The sequence below is a fragment of the Heptranchias perlo genome, chromosome 24, assembly GCF_035084215.1.
Source record: "Heptranchias perlo isolate sHepPer1 chromosome 24, sHepPer1.hap1, whole genome shotgun sequence".
Taxonomy (NCBI): domain Eukaryota; kingdom Metazoa; phylum Chordata; class Chondrichthyes; order Hexanchiformes; family Hexanchidae; genus Heptranchias; species Heptranchias perlo.
This window is the reverse complement of record NC_090348.1, coordinates 10315843-10335936: the sequence shown is the minus strand read 5'-3', so window position 1 is coordinate 10335936 and position 20094 is coordinate 10315843. Positions and strand designations below refer to the sequence as shown.

The 20094-nt window shown below is 39.9% G+C and overlaps 1 protein-coding gene across 4 annotated transcripts in view; it reads left to right on the top strand.

The window, feature by feature from the left end:
• aebp2 (AE binding protein 2) overlaps positions 1-20094 on the top strand; it is a 99859-nt gene that overhangs the window by 64622 nt on the left and 15143 nt on the right. For 3 of the 4 annotated variants that reach the window (XM_068004739.1, XM_068004738.1, XM_068004737.1), the window contains exons 6-7: positions 4058-4125; positions 17562-17675. In XM_068004739.1, the coding sequence (XP_067860840.1) occupies positions 4058-4125; positions 17562-17675 (182 nt within the window). Of the gene's footprint in view, positions 1-4057; positions 4126-17561; positions 17676-20094 lie in introns of those variants that run through there. The other variant, XM_068004740.1, reaches the window with a different exon arrangement.

Genomic DNA, 20094 nt, shown 5'->3' with positions numbered 1-20094 from the left:
CTTTACCCGTCAACTTGGGTGAATTTATTGTGAGAATTTGGCCATTTCTCCCCTTTTTTAAAAAAAAAACTTTGATTTCTAAATCTCAATTTGAATTTGAACCTCTAGGCATATGTGGTTTGCTAGGATTCTCCCTTCCAACCATGCAATTGGACCATCCACATCAGTGAAGCTATGTGGGATTAGATCCTGTGTCCATATTCCACAACAGAAGAGGATCAAAATTAGACAGTGTTGATCAGAGTTGGAGAGGGGAGTTTCTTCAAGAGACCGTATCACCATTCAATGCCCATTCCACGAGTGCTAGCCTTAGTGACTGCCTTAGGATGTGGAGCTGGATGCAGAGTGTGTGGGAACCTTTCTTTTGATCCATAGTACATAAGCAAACTGTAGCTTCATTTACTTTGCCCTTAATGTGAACTGACAATAGAACTGATGCTATCTACATCAAGTAACCCTCGTGGGGGGTAGGAGGGTATAGGTGAAGCTATCGTAGATACTAATATTGTTATAATCGCAACAGAAGGGGAGACTGGGGAGGGGAAGGAGATAACTAATCCCTTTAAGAAATTGATGCCATTAGTACTGCTGTGTTAGTCGTGTAATCCTTTCCCCCTCTTTTCCCCCTGGCCCCTACATACAAAACCTTGTACTGAATGTTCATTTTACAATATACCTGCAAGGAAAAGACTTTCTTTTGGATTAAAGCGACTTTATCCCAGGACCTTGACATTCTTGTCCATGAGAACATCTGTCGCTTATTTTCTGCTCCACGCCCGTACTGGCAGAAACTTCAAAGGGGGATTGGGGGGTGGGGGGGAGGAGAGGGAATGGCATCTGAGCTTCTGATTGGAAGATGCACAAACTTTTGCTCACTGAGGATATGGAAAGAATATCTTCAGGCCAGGCAGACTTTGAGGACGAGGTTTAGCTCCTGTTTCTAGTCTCCATAAAACATGGGATGATTTTCTGCTCCATATTTGACCTCTGGCTCCTAAACTCCTTTAAAGGGAAAAATCCAAGCTATTAATTGTTCTGCAGAATACCCGAGTGGAGTGGCTTGCGTTATTGGCCTCATGCTTATTTTGACTTTGAGGAAACCATACAGGAAATACCCAAGTTTTAATGTGGAGGAATGCATTACGAGTGCAACGTGCTCCTGTTTGGTTTCACACCAAGTCCCGATGTGTTTGGTGCTCACAGGTTTCTATAGCATGCAGGAATTCCATATCTGTTCCCATCTGTCTGACTGGCTAATAAGAGCTCAGCCTTGCTCTGTGAGATAATGAGCTAGATTATGAATTGAGAAGATTCAGTTACATCCTGTGTAGGACCTCGTCATTCTACAGTAGTACACAGCTGATAGTGAGATGACTTACCACCAAGCTCAATTGGCTCCTGCTGAAGTTGGCGATCGGGGAAGTATTGTGCTTTGTCGGCTTGTTTCATCGTACAGTGTTCACATTAGCATAAACTAGAAAAAATGTAAATCTAATAGCAAATTTAAGAATGCAAAGAATAGATTACTGTGACAAGAATTCTTGATGTACTGTACTTGTATACAATAAACTACAGATTTCAGAAAATAGATCTTCCAATCTTTTTCTATGGTGGGGGAAATCTAGTTTTGCCAACAATCTAGTTTAATGTTGCAGTATTTGTCCACAAGAGGGCAGCCCACACACAATCTTTTAAGAAACTCATCTTTTGTTTAAAAGAAGTATTCCATATTTGAAATCTCACAATTTTCAATCAGAGTTGTAGCAATGTTTGACCGTGGTTGTTTTTCAGTAATGTAATTGAAGGTTGTATAGAAAGAAAGAACTTGAATTTATATAGCACCTTTCATGACCTCAGGATCATTTCTCAGCCATCAAAGTACTTTTTGAAGCGCTGTCACTATTGTAATATAAGGAAACACACCGACTAATTTATATACAGTCCCTCTAACAGCAGTGAGATAAATGACCGTATAATCTCTTGGTTGAGGGAGAACTCCTCTGCTCTTCGAATGGTGCCATGGGATCTCTTGTGCCCACCTGAGAGGGCAGAAGGGGCCTCGGTTTAATGTCTCATCCAAAAGGCGGCTCCTCCAAGGCTGGAGTGTCAGCCTAGATTACATGCTCAAGTCTCTGAAGTGGAGCTTGAACCCACAGCATTGTGACTGAGGCAAGAATGCTATCAATTGACCAAGGCTGACACCTATTTATAAATTGAGAAGAGTGCCAGTTCCTATGCAGGAACGCTTTATTATACAGTGTAGCCACAAAACTAGAAGTGCTATTTCTGGTCTAGAGTGCAACTTGTGGCATTTGTTGTTAAAACCACTGGATATTTAAACCCTGTGAAAACTGGTGAGGCTACATTGTGTACAGTTTTGAACAACATAACCTTGAATTGTCCTTTTGAAAAGATTATAGTAACAGAATGATTCTGGAACTTGGGATCTGTGAAGGGACGAACACCTAAGCTGCTATTTTGGGGCTGAAGCGCCAGTCTACTGTATTGATTCACATTAAACGCTAAAAAGTTGATGTGACTACATGCTTGTAACTACTACATGTGTTGAAAAAACTTCAGAAACAGGGAACAGAACTTTGGAAAATTTTCTTTTTCCTGATATTTTATATCAAAGTTTTTTTTTAAGTGAAGGATAGGATGTCTACAGTTTCTTCTATTTTAGAGTTATACAGCACGGATAGAGGCCCTTCGGCCCATTTAAGGGAGCTCTGTGTGCAACTTGACATTTTTGGGGCAGAAAGGACCAATTACATAATTCAAGTATGACCCGTTGTACATTTTGATTTTTTTTTTAAAAAGCCCGCCTGCATTTAAAAATGTGGAGAAGCCGAGTATTCTTGCTGTGCATTTCTACCCACCTCTAAACTGTCTCTGTTTCCTGGGCAAAGTGCTCTAATGATAGGTACTGTTCTCATGAAAGACGCAAGTGGTTTTGCTGCTCCCCTATATTTCATTGGCACAACCCAATCCTGCAGGTGCAAGTTATTGACTGGATTTTATGGTTACTGTGGATACTTTTCAGGATGCTTTATATGCTCACAAAAGATTTCTGGAGCAGTAAATGACCTAATTCAGTGGTTGGGTTATATGAGTGTATTGCACAATTAGCATGTGAACAATCTCAGATTCTGGAAGGTGTTGCAAATATTAGGTTTGAATGTGTGGTTTCATAGATTTTTTTTTGGTAAAGATGCAGCAGAACATCAAAACCTAGATCTTTAAATGTTTCTGGTACTTTTTTCACCCCTCAGCCTTTTTTGTGTTCGATATTTTTGCACCATCTTCCCAGTTGTGGAGAATTGTTGTATACATGACTCCACATTCCACTGTCTAATGTAGTTTTGTGGAATGAACGTATTAGTCTCTGTTTTACTAAGTTTATAGGTGATTGCTTCAGTTTGGGCAATTCCTAATAAAACTATGCGATAAATCCATTGTGTTGCTGTATTAGTAATCGCTCAGACTAACATCACATTTGAGGCCCTTGGACGTTACATTATAAAGTAGTTGTAATGTGTGATTCTCCCAAAAACTGAGTCCCATATCTCGGGTTTGGGGAAGGGGGGCTGAGAGCAAAATTGAAAGATTTGTTCCTGGGCTGCCTTTGCCAACATGCAGCCATGAATTAGATCAATGGTGGAGAACAGTACATGGCGACTGTCCATACATCTGCACAAAGTGTTGATGTGTAGCACTGGGAGCTGGAGAAAATATTCCTTCTATGGGAGTCTTGCCCTCAAATGTTTTTTGGTTTAAAATTGAAATCCACGAAGCATAAGCTTTAGTCTATTTTTTGCTGAAATCTTAAAGTTTCAAGTTTGAAGTGTTAACCTGGGAACCTTAACCATATGTTCATTTGGTTATTTGTGTTTCTGGGAAGCATTCATAAGTAAACAAGGATACCAAAATATAGATGCAGTTGGAATCTTGTATCGTAATGGTAGATTATCATTTAATGTAGTTTCTTTCATTGTAAAATTACATTGCCTGTTTATTTTCGCTCAGTTTGAATTTTTTTTAAAAATCTCTTTTTTAGGTAATAGCACGAAGGAGGGAGGATTCTGGGAAGGTGAAAGTGCTACTTCACTGGACACCAGAAGACATGTAAGTGGCAGATTGAACCTAAAGTGCCACCATATGTTTTCAGATAGAAAGTTGATCTAATTCATGTCCAAATGTCACCAAGCTTTACAGAGGGGTAATTACTGTATTAAAGTTGGGTACAAACATATTTACTTGCTTCAAGTGTCAGCCATTGTTGAAGCAAGGGTACTTCTGCCTTCAAGACCAAACAACTGCTTTGCATGAGAACAGTGGCTGTCTTTGTTCATATACTCGAACCTGGGTTATAGAGCTAGCATTGGATCAGAGGTCATTATGTCAGCCGTGGCTCAGTAGCAACACTTAAGCCTGAGTCAATAGATCATGGGTTCAAGCCCCCACAGTGACTACACTTCTATTTAATTGGCTGTGAGGCACTTTGGGACGTCCTGAGGTCGTGAAAGGTACTATGTAAATGCACGTTCTGTTTTCTTCCACGGAATATTGAAGTCCCGAAATGAGTCATTTGGCTCATCAAGTATGTACTGGTGTCTTTCTCGGCGTCTAATCCCACTTTCTACTTTGCTTCCCATACCCTTTTGGATGCTCCTTTCTTTTCAAGCAATGATTTAATTCCCATTTAGATGGACGTTGCCTAAACGATTGTTTGTGGCAGAGAAAATCACATTCTATCATCCTCGTATGTAAATTTGTCTAAACGTCCCCTTTAATTTTTTGTGACTGTTACATTGTGCTTTCTGGTTACTGTATGGAAGCTACTATAAAATTATCTACGCCGTGGAAGTTTTGGCCTAGTCCATGATCAACATAGGAATTGCTAGAATAAAAAAGACCAAGGTCCATCTAGTTCACCTTCTACCATCCTGGTAGTCGCAATGATACAACGATAATGGAGTTGTTGACTAATTATGGCAATCAATCCCTATCAATGAGTCTACAACAGACCCAGATGTGAGATGAGAAAAACCCCAGTGGTGGAGAGCTTTGGGCACCATAGGTCCAAAGTCACCTGTTCCTCCCAAGTATGTTACAATTCCACATGTCATGTCTCAAATTACTCACCTACTGTATTCCAAAATGTTAATTTCGGGAAGTAATCTATTTGATTTGCATTTGAATGAACCAATACTAGCTGCTTCCACCATCTCTCCAGGGAACCTGTTCTATAGATTGACCACTTGCTCACTGAAATATTGACCCCGATATTTACGGGGAGGCATGGATGTCCTGCAGAATTTGACGGCGGTTTCTTCCATTTCCTGCCCGGCAGTTGGCCCGATTGACAGGCTGGCCGTCTGCCAGCCGAGATAACCAGCGGCAGGAGACCGCAGCCGGCAACCCTTGGACGGTCCCCGGCAATCGCGATTGCAGGGCATGCCAGAGATCTGGGGTCAATCGCGGGGCAGACTGCTGATCGGGGATTGGAGGGGGAGGGAAGGTTGAGTGTGGGGTGTGGGGGGGGTGGTGGGGGGGGGTCACCGATCGTGGCAAGAGCTAGAAAGAGGTTGTGATCGGCAGAAGGGAGGCGGAAGGTTTGCTTGAGGGGCCGGGGGGGACCACTCGCGCTCCTGACCCACAAGGAGTGCTGTAAAAACGATTTGCCTTCTGGAGCTGGCAGCTCTTGCCTCCACTTCATTGCCGGGTTTCCCGAGCCCTGGGAAACCCACGGGCAGCACTTAAATTTAAATCAGGCTCCCATTTGCACTGTGGGAGCCTGATTTAAGTATGTTAATGAAATGTTCAGCCTCTCCAAGACTGGATGCACGCCTTGCAACCTACCGCTGTAAAATCTGCAACGTGCACGTGCGTGGAGGATTGGGGACACGTTCCCCTTTTAGGGTTTAACCTTCTCCCGCCCATAGTGGGCGTTAATATCGAGGCCATTATTTCTCCAGTATGGTTTTTGCTGTGATTGTTTGCTTGGTGATTCTGTCTAATATGTTGTACACTTCTAACTGCTAATGAACCTTTTGGTGAATATCTGATACCTTTGACAGTGTCTGGCACTATGCATTTCTGAATAACTTAATGTATGACCTGCCACCAAAGCTGTGTTAATGTCTACCTCATTTCTTCTCAAGTGACTCTATCTGTCCTGGAGTTGAAAACTCATCCTGACTTCCAGCCTGTGCCCCCGCGCCCCCTTGAAGATGATTGCACTACAATGGTTGAATCACCATATCTTAATCTAAAAGTCCGGAGTGAGGAAAAGGCCGCTCAGCCCATCAAGCCCCCGCATCCAAAGTTCATATGTGATCATTATATCATGGATGTTCCCCACCCCCAGCACCTGTTGATTCCCTACTTTAACGAGCACCGGGTTCCTTCCCTTAGGGGATGGGGATCAATCAGTGCTATTCATATTTCTTACACTCAAGCCTGCTTCTCAACAGATACGTAGTCCAATTCTGTTAAATTGGTCAACTGACTTTGCATCAGCTATTTTCTTTTGGAATTTTATTCCAGGTTCATTACCCTGCAAAGGTGAGAGTGGAATTATTTTTTTCTCTCCTTGCTTGCAGCTTGTGAATTTTGTACTAGAAGCATTCAGGTCACTCTCCTGAATCTCTAATGTATTTATGTCCTTTTTAAGAAGTGGTGACCGAATTGCATGCCATATTCCAGAATGTTCCTCACCATTGATCTGTACATTGCCAATACAACTTACTGATTTATAATCCAACATACTCTGATTGCAACCTAGATTTGATATATTGATAACTGCATTGCACTCACCAGACATTTCCAGGATATGATCACCTCTTAATCCTTTTCCTTTTCAGCCTCTGCCATTTATTGTAATTATGATTGTGACCTTTTGAGATACTTCTTCTGGTGCCCAGAACAATGGACCACTTTGATAGACAGATTCACGCTTCCTGACAACCAAAATGTGACACAGTAATCAAGGAGGTGACTTGTCCTAGTTAGTTAGTAACAATCTGTCCATGCGGGAAATGTATCCATGGATTTCTCTGACTGAGAACACTGGCAAACTGTGTATCTCAGACTACAACTACAAACGAGATTTATTAAGAGCTAGAATTAGCAAAAGTAAGAACAGCAACATAGTTAAATCGTAGTGTTACATATTTGGCTTACAGAATCTGTCGCAAAACAATAAAGCATCTCCAAGTTCTAGTGATTCTCTGCAATTTTATCCATTTACTTTAGACCAAAGTCCAAGGTACAAAGTTTACACATGAACTCAGATATTCATGGAGTGTTCCACTAGCTCATTAGCTGACTCTGGAAGCTGAGGTTCACTGAAGAAGTCTTGATAGGGTGCCTCTCAGTTTTGGAGTTTGAAATGAACTTTTTAAAAATCAATCAAGGTAGTGTTAAAAGGCACAGGAATTGCTTGACAGGTTTTCCTGAATACCACATTTACACCATGGCACAAAGCAGCTTTGATACTGAGTGATAGCTTTCCCTCTTGCCGGCTTATGTTTATCAAAATATGTAATATTACTGCTGATATCTTGCTCCAGATCATTCTCACTTCCTGTGAACAGCTGGTATCCCAGAACAAATCTTTGTGAAACACCACCGGTAACTTTTTTTACCCCCCCCCCCCCCCCCCACACCAATCCCACGGCAGAACATTTTCCATTTATTGTTACCGCTCTGTCTTTTGTTGCTAATCAAATTCTCAATCCACCTGGGCAATTGGTCATCTTTTTCTTCAGCATTAACAGTTGGAAATCCAGGTAAACTACATTTAATGATCATCCCATCCACTCGCTTCTTTAATCTCCTGAAAGAATTCCATTAGGTTTTAAAAATATTCATCTATTAACTTTCCTGGTTTTGTTATCCCCTCTTGAGTCCATAATGAATTTACATCTCCCTGGTCAAAGCTGACTCCAAAATCTTCAACACTGCTGACACTCCATCTGTTGGCACTCCTGACAAGAAAAAGCAAGTTGTCGGATAGACTCCTCACCCTTTGTCCTGTATTCTGTCTGTTAAAACTTGCCTTGTTTCTTATTATTGACGCTGTTTTGGTCAATAATCCTTGAGCTTTCCTTCCAAGCTCCCAATATGTTGTCCTGTGTGCTCTTAGCTCTGTAACTCTTCTGTGTTGAAATCAAGGTTTGTCAATTTTGTGAAGGAAGAATAAAATTGCATTTATCTAATGTCTTATGTGCTCAGTATGTCCCAAAGTGTAGTCATTGTTATGTAGGAAAATGTGGCAACCACCTCAACACATCAAGGTCCCACATACAGCAGATGTGTTGGTTGAGGTGGAAATGTTGGCTGTAACACCAGAAGAACTCCCTGCTCCTTTGAATAGTGTCATGGGATCATCTGAATAGATAGGAGGAAGCTCGATATAATGGCACATTCAAAGTACTGCTTCTGATGATGCACTAATTGCTCAGTACTGTACTGAAATCAGTGCTGAAGTTCTGGAGTTGGGCTTGAATCCCCTCAGCCTTCTGAGTGAGGTGAGAATATCACCAATTTGGCTAAATTGACTGCTAATCTAACTCATTCTTTCCCAGGATCGTGCAAAACTCTTCAGGCTTTCCCTTCCTTGGATTTTCAAATCCAAACTTGGCATCACTTGTTACCTTAGCTTCTCTTTTTTTACCCTCTTCAACCTTGGTGTTTTCCTCATTAGACTTATTACATTTAAAAAGTCCACCTGCCTGGATGAAGATTGGTGTATATTGTGAGGTTGCTGGGGAGCTAAAAGATGAAAAAAGTTTTTTAAACTGCATTGCGGGCAGAGATGTGTCAAGTTACATGCTGTAAACTACCATACTAATTTTGAGACATTTGCATGTCATAAACAATGCTGCCCTCTAAATTTGTATAGGAAAGTTTGTACTTCATTTATAAAATAACTGTTTTCTTTCATCGCTCAATCACAAGTTAAAGTTGAACTTTGGGAGAGAACTAAATATTTCCAATAGTGCTGCAAGATTATTTGGCTTGTTTATAACTGCAGAAGTGAGTGATCTTGCTGACAGTAGTGTTTAGTTTAAGATCTTGTGTAGTCAAACCTTTTACAGTGCAGCATTCAAGTTTCACTTGCAGAAATCTAATGCTGAGATGTCCCATTTTTCAAAAAAAAAGCTCTCCTCATGCATAGGTAATGATGAAATATCTGTGTAAATATAGTGCTGTTAAACTATCACTTTTTTGAAAAAATATGTACCATCCAGTACCATTCTTTTGAGAGTTGAAGTCTGGGACCTCCAATCTCCAATTTATGTTCACTTAGGATGAATCAGCAGTATAGATATGTGAATCACAAGGCCAAAAATTGATATTTGTTGTCAAACGTTAACTTTCTTTAAAAGTTTACACATGAATAAAAGGACAAGGGCATTCACACACATGGCAGTGTTCTGCAATTCAGAGGAAGCAGCAGTGGCCCACATTATGGGGTTTGCGTAAGTTGTAGTTACCAGTCCGTTGTTGATGGCATCCAGCTCATGTCTGAGAGTAATCAATTGTGGGGCATTTAGCTTTAGAAAGAATGGCTTTGTTGCTTTGGTGAAACAAATGTGGCAATTTCAGCATATGCAATAAGTTTTTGACAATTCCTCAATGCATTTGTGTTGAACAAACAAATGGTTTGCCACATACTCTTTTGTGAAAGACCGTATGAAATGAGATTGAATTGTTGACGTCAAGCCATTGATGAAGAAATATTTAATCTAATGCATTTGATTAATTTGTTCAGCTGTGACATTTACAAGTAATGCATCAGTAAATAGGCTTTGAATTTGATAGAATTCTGTGATTTTTTTATTTCAAACCACCATGAAATGCAGCCAGATCTGATTAGTGCTTTGGAGGGAAGTGAGTTGAGGTTCATTTATATTTTAACTATTCTTGCATAATACCCAAGAAAGAGCAAGTATTTCAAACTGCCAACTTGTCATGGTTTACCCGTAAAATACTTGGACTGTAAATGTAAACATTTGTTGTGATTTATTGAAGAATTGTTCTAAGGTCGTAATATGCAACCAGTGACCCCTACCATATATAAAGTGACTTAAAGCTCATTTTATTAATTAAATGTAGATAGCTTTTCCAAAGACTAGTGGCATTTTAACATGAATTGTGACATTTTGGTTTAAGTTCTTAGTGACCATACTTTCCAAGCTAGTAAAGTATCATGTGACATACGATGCAGGTTAATTTTTCCAGGCTTCCTGGAAAAATTAATGTGCTGATGGTTGTTGAGACATCTGATTTTGTTGCTACTGGACAAGTTTGGGGTCCCTTATTGCTGCTATCTTATAGCAGAAACATTTCAAATAAAATGCAAGGCCCAAGCTAAGACTCGATACAATTTTAAACTACTTGAAAAGTTAATTAAGATAGGCTTAGCACACTGACAAAAATCAGAAAGAAATGGACACAGGAACAGTTCAGTGTGTAACTGAAATATAATTTAAACTACTGTTGACTACCTTTTTGGTTTCCCTTTTTGTGTAATGTGAATTATTTTCAATCTAGTCTGTATATTCTGTGTAATAAAAAATCACACGAATGTGTCTCCTCCCACATTACACTTTCTCAAACACCTATCTCGTGATTGGCTGTTATGCATTGTAGTTCAATCTTTTTTTAGAACAGGAAAGGCTAAAAATCTAATTGCTCAATATACTTTTTAATTTAAAAAAAATGTCCTTCTACTTTTTCTTCAGCCTATCAACTACAACCTTAAAATAAGACTTCCAGCAGCATAAAATTACATTTTTCTCAAACATGATTAAACTAAATTATCTGGTCGACATTTTGGGATGAGGCTGTCGGAACTAAAAAAATGAAAGGCAAGCAAGCATTTTAATGGATTCACAAAAAAAGGGGGAGGGAGAGAGAAAAAGAAATGGATACTCAAAATGCAGAGTGGTTTGGTTAGCGTTTTTACTTGGAGGACTCCCCTCAGCCCCTCTCAAAAGCTTCGACCTTATTTTCCCCCAGAGCAATCACAATCTCTTGAAGGAAGTAACCAGCTGTACCTGCAGTTCCATGGATACTGCAGCCTATGCGTGTGTCGTGCAGAATTTTCCTGAATGCATCAGCATGGTTCCATCAATGCAACTGGTGCGATGTAACAGTGTGTATCCATTTATTTGATTTTCCAAATTATTTGAAAAAAAGCTGGAGGATGAATTATGAAAACTTTTTCAAGAAACAGCTTGCATAAAACAAAGTGCAAATACTGAAAACTTAAATAAAAACAGAAAATGGTAGAAATACATAGCAGGTTTACATTTCGGGTATAGCCTTTGTATCAGAACTACAAGGTCTACAACCAAAACATTAACCGTCTCCTTTTAATTTCAGCATTTGGTTGCCTTCTATTGTTTTTAAGTGAGTGGAGAGGCGTTAATCTATACTGAAATAGTAGCATCAGAGGCAGAGTAGGCAGGAAATAAAGGATTTACAAAGCAGAGGAAGTAAGCTGGGAGAGACCAAAATTGCATTTCAGACCACTGCACATTGGGCACTGCTCATAGACAGCAGCAGTAAGAACCCAATCCATTAAATCCATGTGCATCACTGGGAGATCTGTTAATAATGCATTTCTTTAAAAGAGAAATATAAAAGCTCCCTTGTTAAAAATAAAAGACCATTAGTCCATAAAGTGTACGCTGTTTCTGTAAACCTCTTGCATCCTAGTGTCTCCCACTTGACTGAAACCTATCTGCTGTGATAAGCTGTCTGGTATTTTGCAGTGGTTGGGCACAAGTTTTTGAGTCTACTAAAGTCCCTAGATTGCTTTCAAATTCATAATTTGCTGTTTCAACACCGTTCATGGAATAGTCACATCGCTAACTTTTTTCCTTCCTGTTTTCAGTACTTTACACTTGTTTGTATTAAATTTTACCCACCATTGATCAGCCAACTTGCATATTAACTCACTTTATAATTCCTGATTTAGATTCAACAATCCCTCCTCGTCTGAATCTGACCAGTTCACATTGAGCTTCTGAATCCAAGTCATCGGTGTAAATTAGACAGTGGGGATCACAACACTGACCCTTGGAGCTCCCCACTCAGCACTGGCCTACACCCTGATAGTAATTCCTGTGCCAAGTACCTGCTGTTTCAGATTTGTACAGGTTGTACTTTTCATAAACTACACCCAACTTGTTTAACCTAAAAGGTGTTAACAAGCACAAATGGAACTTTTTAGAGGATGAAACATACATTTCTCTGCAACCCCTGAAGAGTTGTCCAATATTACAGCTCTGACCAGTTGCATTCCACAGATAACATTCTTATAATCCCAGAACTATTTCTCAAACCTTTGACGTTTTATGTTAATTTTTGTCCCAATAATGTTCAGCACTGCTTTTAACCTGAAACTGCCATAGTCCTTTTTATAAAAGAGCCTATTGTCTTGGTATCTATTAGGAATGTTCTGGATATCTGAGGTTACTTTTTCCTTGTGCTTCCTTTGGATATTATGAAAGCCACCCAGTTTGTCGAAGTTCTGCCAGTCCTTTGAAAGAAATACAAAGACTCATCTTGAGGCAATACACGTGTATATAATCAAAAGCAAAATACTGCAGATGCTGGAAATCTGAAATAACAGAAAATGCTGGAGAAGCTCAGCTCAGGCAGCTACTGTGGAGAAAGAAAGTTAACGTTTCAGGTCGAAGACCTTTCGAAATGCTCCTCCAGCGTTTTCTGTTTTTAATTTCACGTGTATGTAGTAACTGGTTAGTGGAAGTAATTGTACAAAATAACTGGTCAATGCAACTGAACCAGATAAAGAAATTTGCAAAAGACACTGGCAAGTCTTGTTGGGGATCCAGAGTTGATTTTTACTTATGGCCCATTGATATCTATCTTTGGTGAACAATTACAACTGAAGACTTTTGGGAAGCAAATTTGCTTTTTTCCATTCTTTCAGAATCTGCACTCAGTTTTGTGTTCTGTCACCTTCCTTCCCCACTTACCTATTCAAAAAAAAGACTGAACTTAGTACAGTACCCCTCATGTTGGAGACTGTATTTTGTGCAAGATATTGCACACTAGCCTGGAGCGCACCTTGTATTTGAAAGTTTGTGACGTGCTGGAAAATTGAAATACTGCAGTTTTTTGATCCTTCAAAGAGTTGGTCTTCAAAGGATGATTGTTTTGGTCCTAAATCTGTGAACTGTTTTTTCTTCTTTTTTTGGCACAACATGAAAATATTCATACTCGTAAAGATTGATAGTTTTCCTAGTATTGGTTTACAGCAGCACTAGTATGGCATGAAAACTGCTTTGTATCGATGCAAAAGCTGTCTCATAATGGGCAACGAGATTCATAATTTTAATTGACACATCGTGGCGTTTGTGCTGGAACTAAATGCCTGACGTGCTACACAAAGCACTGTAGAGACATCAAGTGGTAATATAAAGGTACTGCTTACTTTAATATGTTCTATATCTTAAAGAATTGTAGTACTTCACTATTGCTGAAGCTCCTTATTCTGGTGTCTGAATAGAAGTTGTAGATTTAGTCCAAAAATGTTATAAATTACAGATAATTCCTAAACGGTCAATATTATATTTAAAAAAAACTTTGAACCAGTAATATTCTTTGTACTGTCTTTTTTTTCTCTCTCTTTTCTCCCCACCCCCCCCCGCCAAAGATGTTATTGAAGCTGCTATAATGCTTTAGATTTGATTTACAGACTTTTTTAGGCATCTGGTAAATTAAACTCTGCTGCAGTGAGTCAGTAACAGAATGTTGATTTTTTTTTTGGCTTTCTTTGTCAGACGGGAGCCAGTATTATATCCATTTTTGAGTTCACAGTATATACAGTAATGTAAACTTTGGAGATGGCATTTGGTCGTCTACTTATTGCGCTATCAAAAGCAATATCATCGAACTAGAAATTTGATTTCTTCTTGTGGTAAAAAGACAGTGCACAGTTTGAGTGCTTCAAGTCTTATTTACTGGGAGCTGCCTAATATGAAAATACTAATTAATTACTTCAGTTTACACCACATGTTAAGCCCAAATCAGTCTTGGCTGGAAAGTATTGCATCAAAACATTTATTTTAGATAGAGAGCAATTAAAAAGGGAAAACCAGTTGAGTGAGATATCAGAATGAGTGGGTTTGCCCCACAGAGCCATATATCAAAATTACCACTGATTGAAATGCCTCCTTTGTGAAAGCCCAAGGCACATAAATATATTTCAGCTGAGCCCCCTTCTGGGCACATTGAACCGTGCCTGTCCAGTTAGGTGTCGTAAAGAATCCGTTTCATCAAAATGGCGTAAAATACTTGAAATGGTAGACAATAATCCCCTGCTTGCTTACTAATGGACATTCCAAATTAATGTGGCAGCCAGTCTGGATTCCACATCAGCTGGTTAATGTTGAGTTGAAAATGTTCCCTTTAACACTGTAAAATAACATAGTTTCACTCAAGCAATACAAGTAAGACCAGAACATTACACCATATTTAATTTTTGCTTCTATACTGTGTGCAAGATCAAGTTCAAAAACTTGTTTAAAATTGCCTTTATAGCATCCTCCATTACATCAGCAAAGCCTCTTCTAATATTTTAGATTTGTGAAATGGCTGTGAATTAATTCTTTAAACATGCTTATATGCAAAGTGAATGTAATGGGAATTTATTTTTAATTGTCTTCATACGCCAGCATCCACAGTTAGCCTCCATACGTATGCGGATGATACTCACCTCTACCTCAACCGCTTCTTTCCACTCTCTGTTCAACTCTGTACTGTTAAACTGGCCATCTGACATTACAAGAACCATAAGCGTTTACAGCACAGGAGGAGGCCATTCAGCCATCGTGTCTGTGCTGGCTCTTTGCTAGATCAACTCATAACAAATTGCACTGTCTTGCTTTCTCCCCATATCCTTGTGTCTTCCTCTACTTTAAGTTATAAATGAGCCAGAACTTCTCCAGTTGAATTTGGGGAAGACCAAAATTGTTGTTTTCAGCCCATGCAGGGAACTCTGCTGACTCGAGCTGAACCAGACTGCGTAACTTCTCTGTCCTGATGAACCGGGAGATGAGCTTCAAACCCCATATCAAATCCAATCCAATCACCAAGACACTTCTACTTCCAACATTGCCTGCCTTCATTCCTGCCTCACTCCATTGGCACCAAAATCCTTCTCGATAGCTTCGTCACCTCTAGACTCTTTCTTTAATGCTTTTGTTGACCGGAGGTTACCGGTTACAGTTATTGGCTTAGTACAAAGAGAAGAGTCAATTCTCTCTTAACTCTCAATTCGCTTTATTCACGCCGTTAGATCATATACATATAGCTTATATGTCTAGTTAGATATAGACATGCAGTTTGCACCAGGTTATACAGTTTTATACCCAAACTAGGATCCAAACGCACACCCACTAGGTTTCTCTGACACTCCCTGAGTGGTCACAGAATATAAAGGATAATACCCGAAAAGGAGAGCTGACGCTGGCCAGGCGTTCCGTTCTCTCTTTCGACGTCGTCTCTACGACCCTGACGTAGGTTCTTCCACTTCCACGATGGTTGGTCTCCGGAGTCTTTGCTCTGGCTCCACGCCCCAGATTCTTCATTCTTATTTCGAATCTTATCTCTTCAAGCTGGGCTCTCTCTCCCTTTGGTTTAGGCTTGCTCGCCTAGTCTGTGTCTTCTCCTCATTGGCTCTGTCCCAAGGACTTAGGTAGCATTACCTCAGTACTCCTTTTCTAAATAAGGACTTGTGTCTTACCACATCTCCTTTGTCTTTAACAAAACTTGGCTAATTCAAACCAGTTCCAGCCAGCTCAGGCCAGCGACTGAACTCAGGTTACTTCAGTTCAAAAGTTGCTTTTGCCTGTGTGTCAGCAGTTTGGAATAAACTCAGTAGTTTCTGCAGCCCCTGGCCGACACTTTCCTTGCTGCCCTCTCAACCAGCTCATCCAAAACACTTCTAACCACATGCTACCTTGGTCAAAGTCCTGCTCGCATGTTCTTGCTGACCAGTACTGATTCTCTGTCCCCCAAAGTATTAAATTTACTACCCTCATCCTTGTGAGCAAATTACTCCACAGCCTTATGCTACCCTACCACTGCAGCCTCCTCTCTTGCGCCATTGGTGGCAGAGCTTTCGGGAGCTTTGACTCTACCGTCTGTAAATCTCTCCATCCCAACATTCTGTCTTCAAAAAAAAAAGCCCATCTCTTAACCAAGCTTTCTGTCGCCTCTCCTAAATCTCCCACGAAGGCTTGATGTCCCTTCCTTCTATGAAGGTACTATGTAAATCCAAGTTGTTATATTGTACTGTTGAGATGGTCACCATCACTTCAAGTTCTGGGGACTAAGTTGAGATTCTGTTTACAAAACATTGGCAATAGAACAATGATTTCTTTTGTGATTTCTCATGTAGTTGGATGTAATTTATTAAATATATTGGCAACCGGGTTAACCTTGTCAAACCCGTGGATTTGTTTAAAATTATTAAACTTTGAAACACTTTTGAAGAGTTGCAAAAACATACTGTTTCTTCAATTTGGTTTGTCAATTTTACTCTGCAAAAGATCACTCATTAATAGGAAACAGTGGGGCACGCAGCACAGTAGAACCTTAATCATCCTCCATAATGAGTAACTTCCTGACAGATAATTCAGTGTCTCAAAATTGCTGTGCTGATTGCTGCTCTGACCATTGAACATGCTGCCTCTCCCCATCCACCCATCTTCATTTTTTTTTCAGCATTGCTCAGCTCCTGCTAACAAAATCAGCTGGCACTAGAACAGCTGATCTGCCAGCTCAAAGCCTACTTGTGCCTACAGCAGTCTGACTCGCCACAGATTCAAGAGTGCCTCTCCAAACAAGCTCCCCTACTGGGGAATGGGGTGGGTGCTACATGCACTATCAGTTAATTACAGGGGGCTGGTTTAAAAAAGCATAATCTGTTTTGAACTTTGTCAGTAGCTCCATTGAGAGTACTGCTGGAATTGCTGGAGGTGAGTGTATGTGCCTTTAGCGTTCATCTCTGTAGGTGGGGGACTTTTGTTAGTGTTGGAACATTTTTTGTCCATCTCCGTGGGGCCTGTGAGGATATCGATGCTGGAGTCACAAGCCATTGAATAGGAGAGTTATGAGCCTGCAGAACAATTGATAAATTGGTTGTTCCCGGCCCATCTGACCTTGCCAGCAGGAGCAGAGCAGTGGGGGTGAGTTAAGAAAATAAAAATGCCCCTCGTCTCCTATTATCCTCAAATTCTCTTGGATAATAAATGGATAATTGAGATTCTAGTCGTCTACTTACCTTGATGGGATACGGTTTTTTATTTAAACGTGAAGAGATGGAGTTTTGTGGCGAACACTGCATCATTTTTCAATAAAATTGTGCTGAAGTAAAGTAAAATGCAGCACCCTGGAAATTTTTTGAAGTTTGCTGTGACATTTGATAAAGCAAGAGTGAATAATTTTAAAACCGATTTAGGCAAAAGGTAAATATCCCTTTTGAAGTAATATCTTGATGTTTTCTTTTGCAGCCTGCCTGATGTGTGGGTGAATGAAAATGACCGATCTCAACTGAGGACAAAAACAGTTCATTTATCAAAACTACCACAGGATGCTGCTTTGCTCCTTGACCCAAACATATACCGGTACGGTTGAGGTTCATTTTCTCAGCTTGATTTATTTTTAGAGCCGTGCATGTTCTCTCAATTGTAACTTGTGTAACAAACTAAACCACGGTTCTGGTGGTGATTTATATATCAGTGGATGCAATTGTTAATACCTGTGTACCTAAATGTGCCAAACTATTTCTCCACCGATGGGGTCAGTGGTCCAGATAAATGTCCCAATGTGGCCTTAACAGTGCAGTTTTTTTCCCCCAGCACACGTACAGTTTTAATTATATTTTAATTCTGTCTCTAATAGTTACTCTTTTCTCTCATCTCCATTTGGCAGTTGAAACCATATGCTGTGTTGGTAAAATGTGAGGGTTTTATCCTTTACGAGGGTGTTAGGGGGGTGGGGGGGGTTCACTTAAGCCATTAAGTGTACACATCAACAAAGATAATGGTGTTTTCCATTTTCGTGATGGGCAAAGGAAATGTGGAGATCCTGGTTCTTGGTTGAGGCCAAAATAACACAAAGCGCAGCAGATTTTCACCACACTTCATTGACAATCCACCAGAAGGATGCATTTCCTGTTTGAAAATGAGGCAATTGTCTGAATTTTTGTTGAAATTGCTGCATGTGGGGCGTTGTCTTTTCAATTGAGTTGTAGTCTTCAATGTAGCTGTAACTTTTTTACGGTTTAGTTTTTTTAACCAATTGTGTCAAAACATTTTTGTTAGATTTTTGGAGTCCAGGTGAGAGAAGTTGCTACGAGTTCTGGAGTGTTCAGTTAATCAGCTACATTTTTAAAGGGAGGACTTTAAGCATTTATTGTAAATGGTCCTCATCTGGTTCCTTTTATTATCCAGGAAAAATGCCATTATTTAGCACCATAAGCAACATTAGAGGAACTCATGGATTGAGACTTATTTTTTCAGTTTCCTCCATTTCCTTTTCACTGCCCTGATCTGATAACATTTATGTTTCTCCACCACCTGCTATCATATCCAGCCAGCTCAAGCGCCCTCGACCACCCCTCCCACGACTCGACCAACTCTTGACCACACAATTACCTTTCCTAAGCCCAATGCCCACTGACGTACAGTGGCTCGCTTTCCCCAGCCACTCATCTTGCCCCTCTTTCAAAAGTGCACCCATATCCTCTGTATCATTTCCACGTCCACAATGTCATTTTCTTTGCCTTGGCCTATCCTAATGACCCCTAAACCCTCATCCATATCTTTGTCATTTCCAGCCTCCCTTGCTGGCCACCTGAGCTACCCCATACACAAGTCCAGGTCATCCAAAAATTCACTGCCTACTGCTACCTTGTCCATGCTAATTTCCACTGATTCCCCATCCTTCAACATATTAAACTCAAAATCCTTCTTTACAAACTTCTCCATGTCCGTCTCCTTTTTGCAATCTCTACATGTCTTCTATGCCATTCATATCCAACTCTGGCCGCCATTGCTAAAATATTATCCCTCTGATCCACTCCTCCTTGGTAGTCGAGCCTTCAGATGCCATGGCTCCACATTCTAGATCATGCTCCCTAAACCCTTACACCTAAATCTCAATAGTGCTTGGCATCCATTCTCTCCTTTGTGAAAAACCGTAGGATGTTTTTCCTGCTGTAAAGAGACTATATAAGTGGTTTAAAATTGTTTTTCAGCATTGTTGTAGAAAGTCTAAAAAAACTGGTGCAAGGCCTCAGAAATTCACCTTCATTAACAGTTGTGACAGTTTGAAGGAGCCTGGAGCTGGAAGTAGTTTTTGTGGAACCATGGAGAGGATGGGAAATGGGTTTATTTTCTAATTGTTGAGAGGAATCTGCAGTGTTGTGGACCTTGGTATCTCCCATTGGAGTTAGTTGGGGCATGGTAGTATTTGTGATATTCTGGGGTTGAAAGGAAGCTTCCATTGGGGAATTTGAGTTTAAAAATTGTTTTATTCAAATTAAAATGGAGTTGTTATCCAAACTAAACATGATCCATATATTGCTGTTGTAGGCACTTCAAAAACATTCCACTTTGGGGAAGTAAGAACTTCTTTGAGTATTTTTGATTTAAAATGGTACTTGGGATCCTTTTGAAAATGATATTTTGTAATTAACAAATTAGCAAGCCCAGTGCTAATTATTGCAATTTTGCCATTTATATACAACCTACATTTCAGGGTTGTTTAAAGAGGTCTTACTACTGGCTGAAATTAAGTTTTGTTGAGCTGGTTCTAATACATTTTCATCTAGGCTTGTTTGAGAAAATTGCAGCTATTTAAGTATTTTTTTTAACTTGTGATATTCTATGCCAGGCTTACCTAATTTTCAATGTGCAAGAAGAAAAGCTTTAAAATTAGTGAAATTTTTAAGTTCAGATTTCCAGCATCCGCAGTATTTTGCTTTTGTTTAAAATTAGTGGGCTAGTTGAGGAAATTGCCTCAATTCACCATATTTCTTCA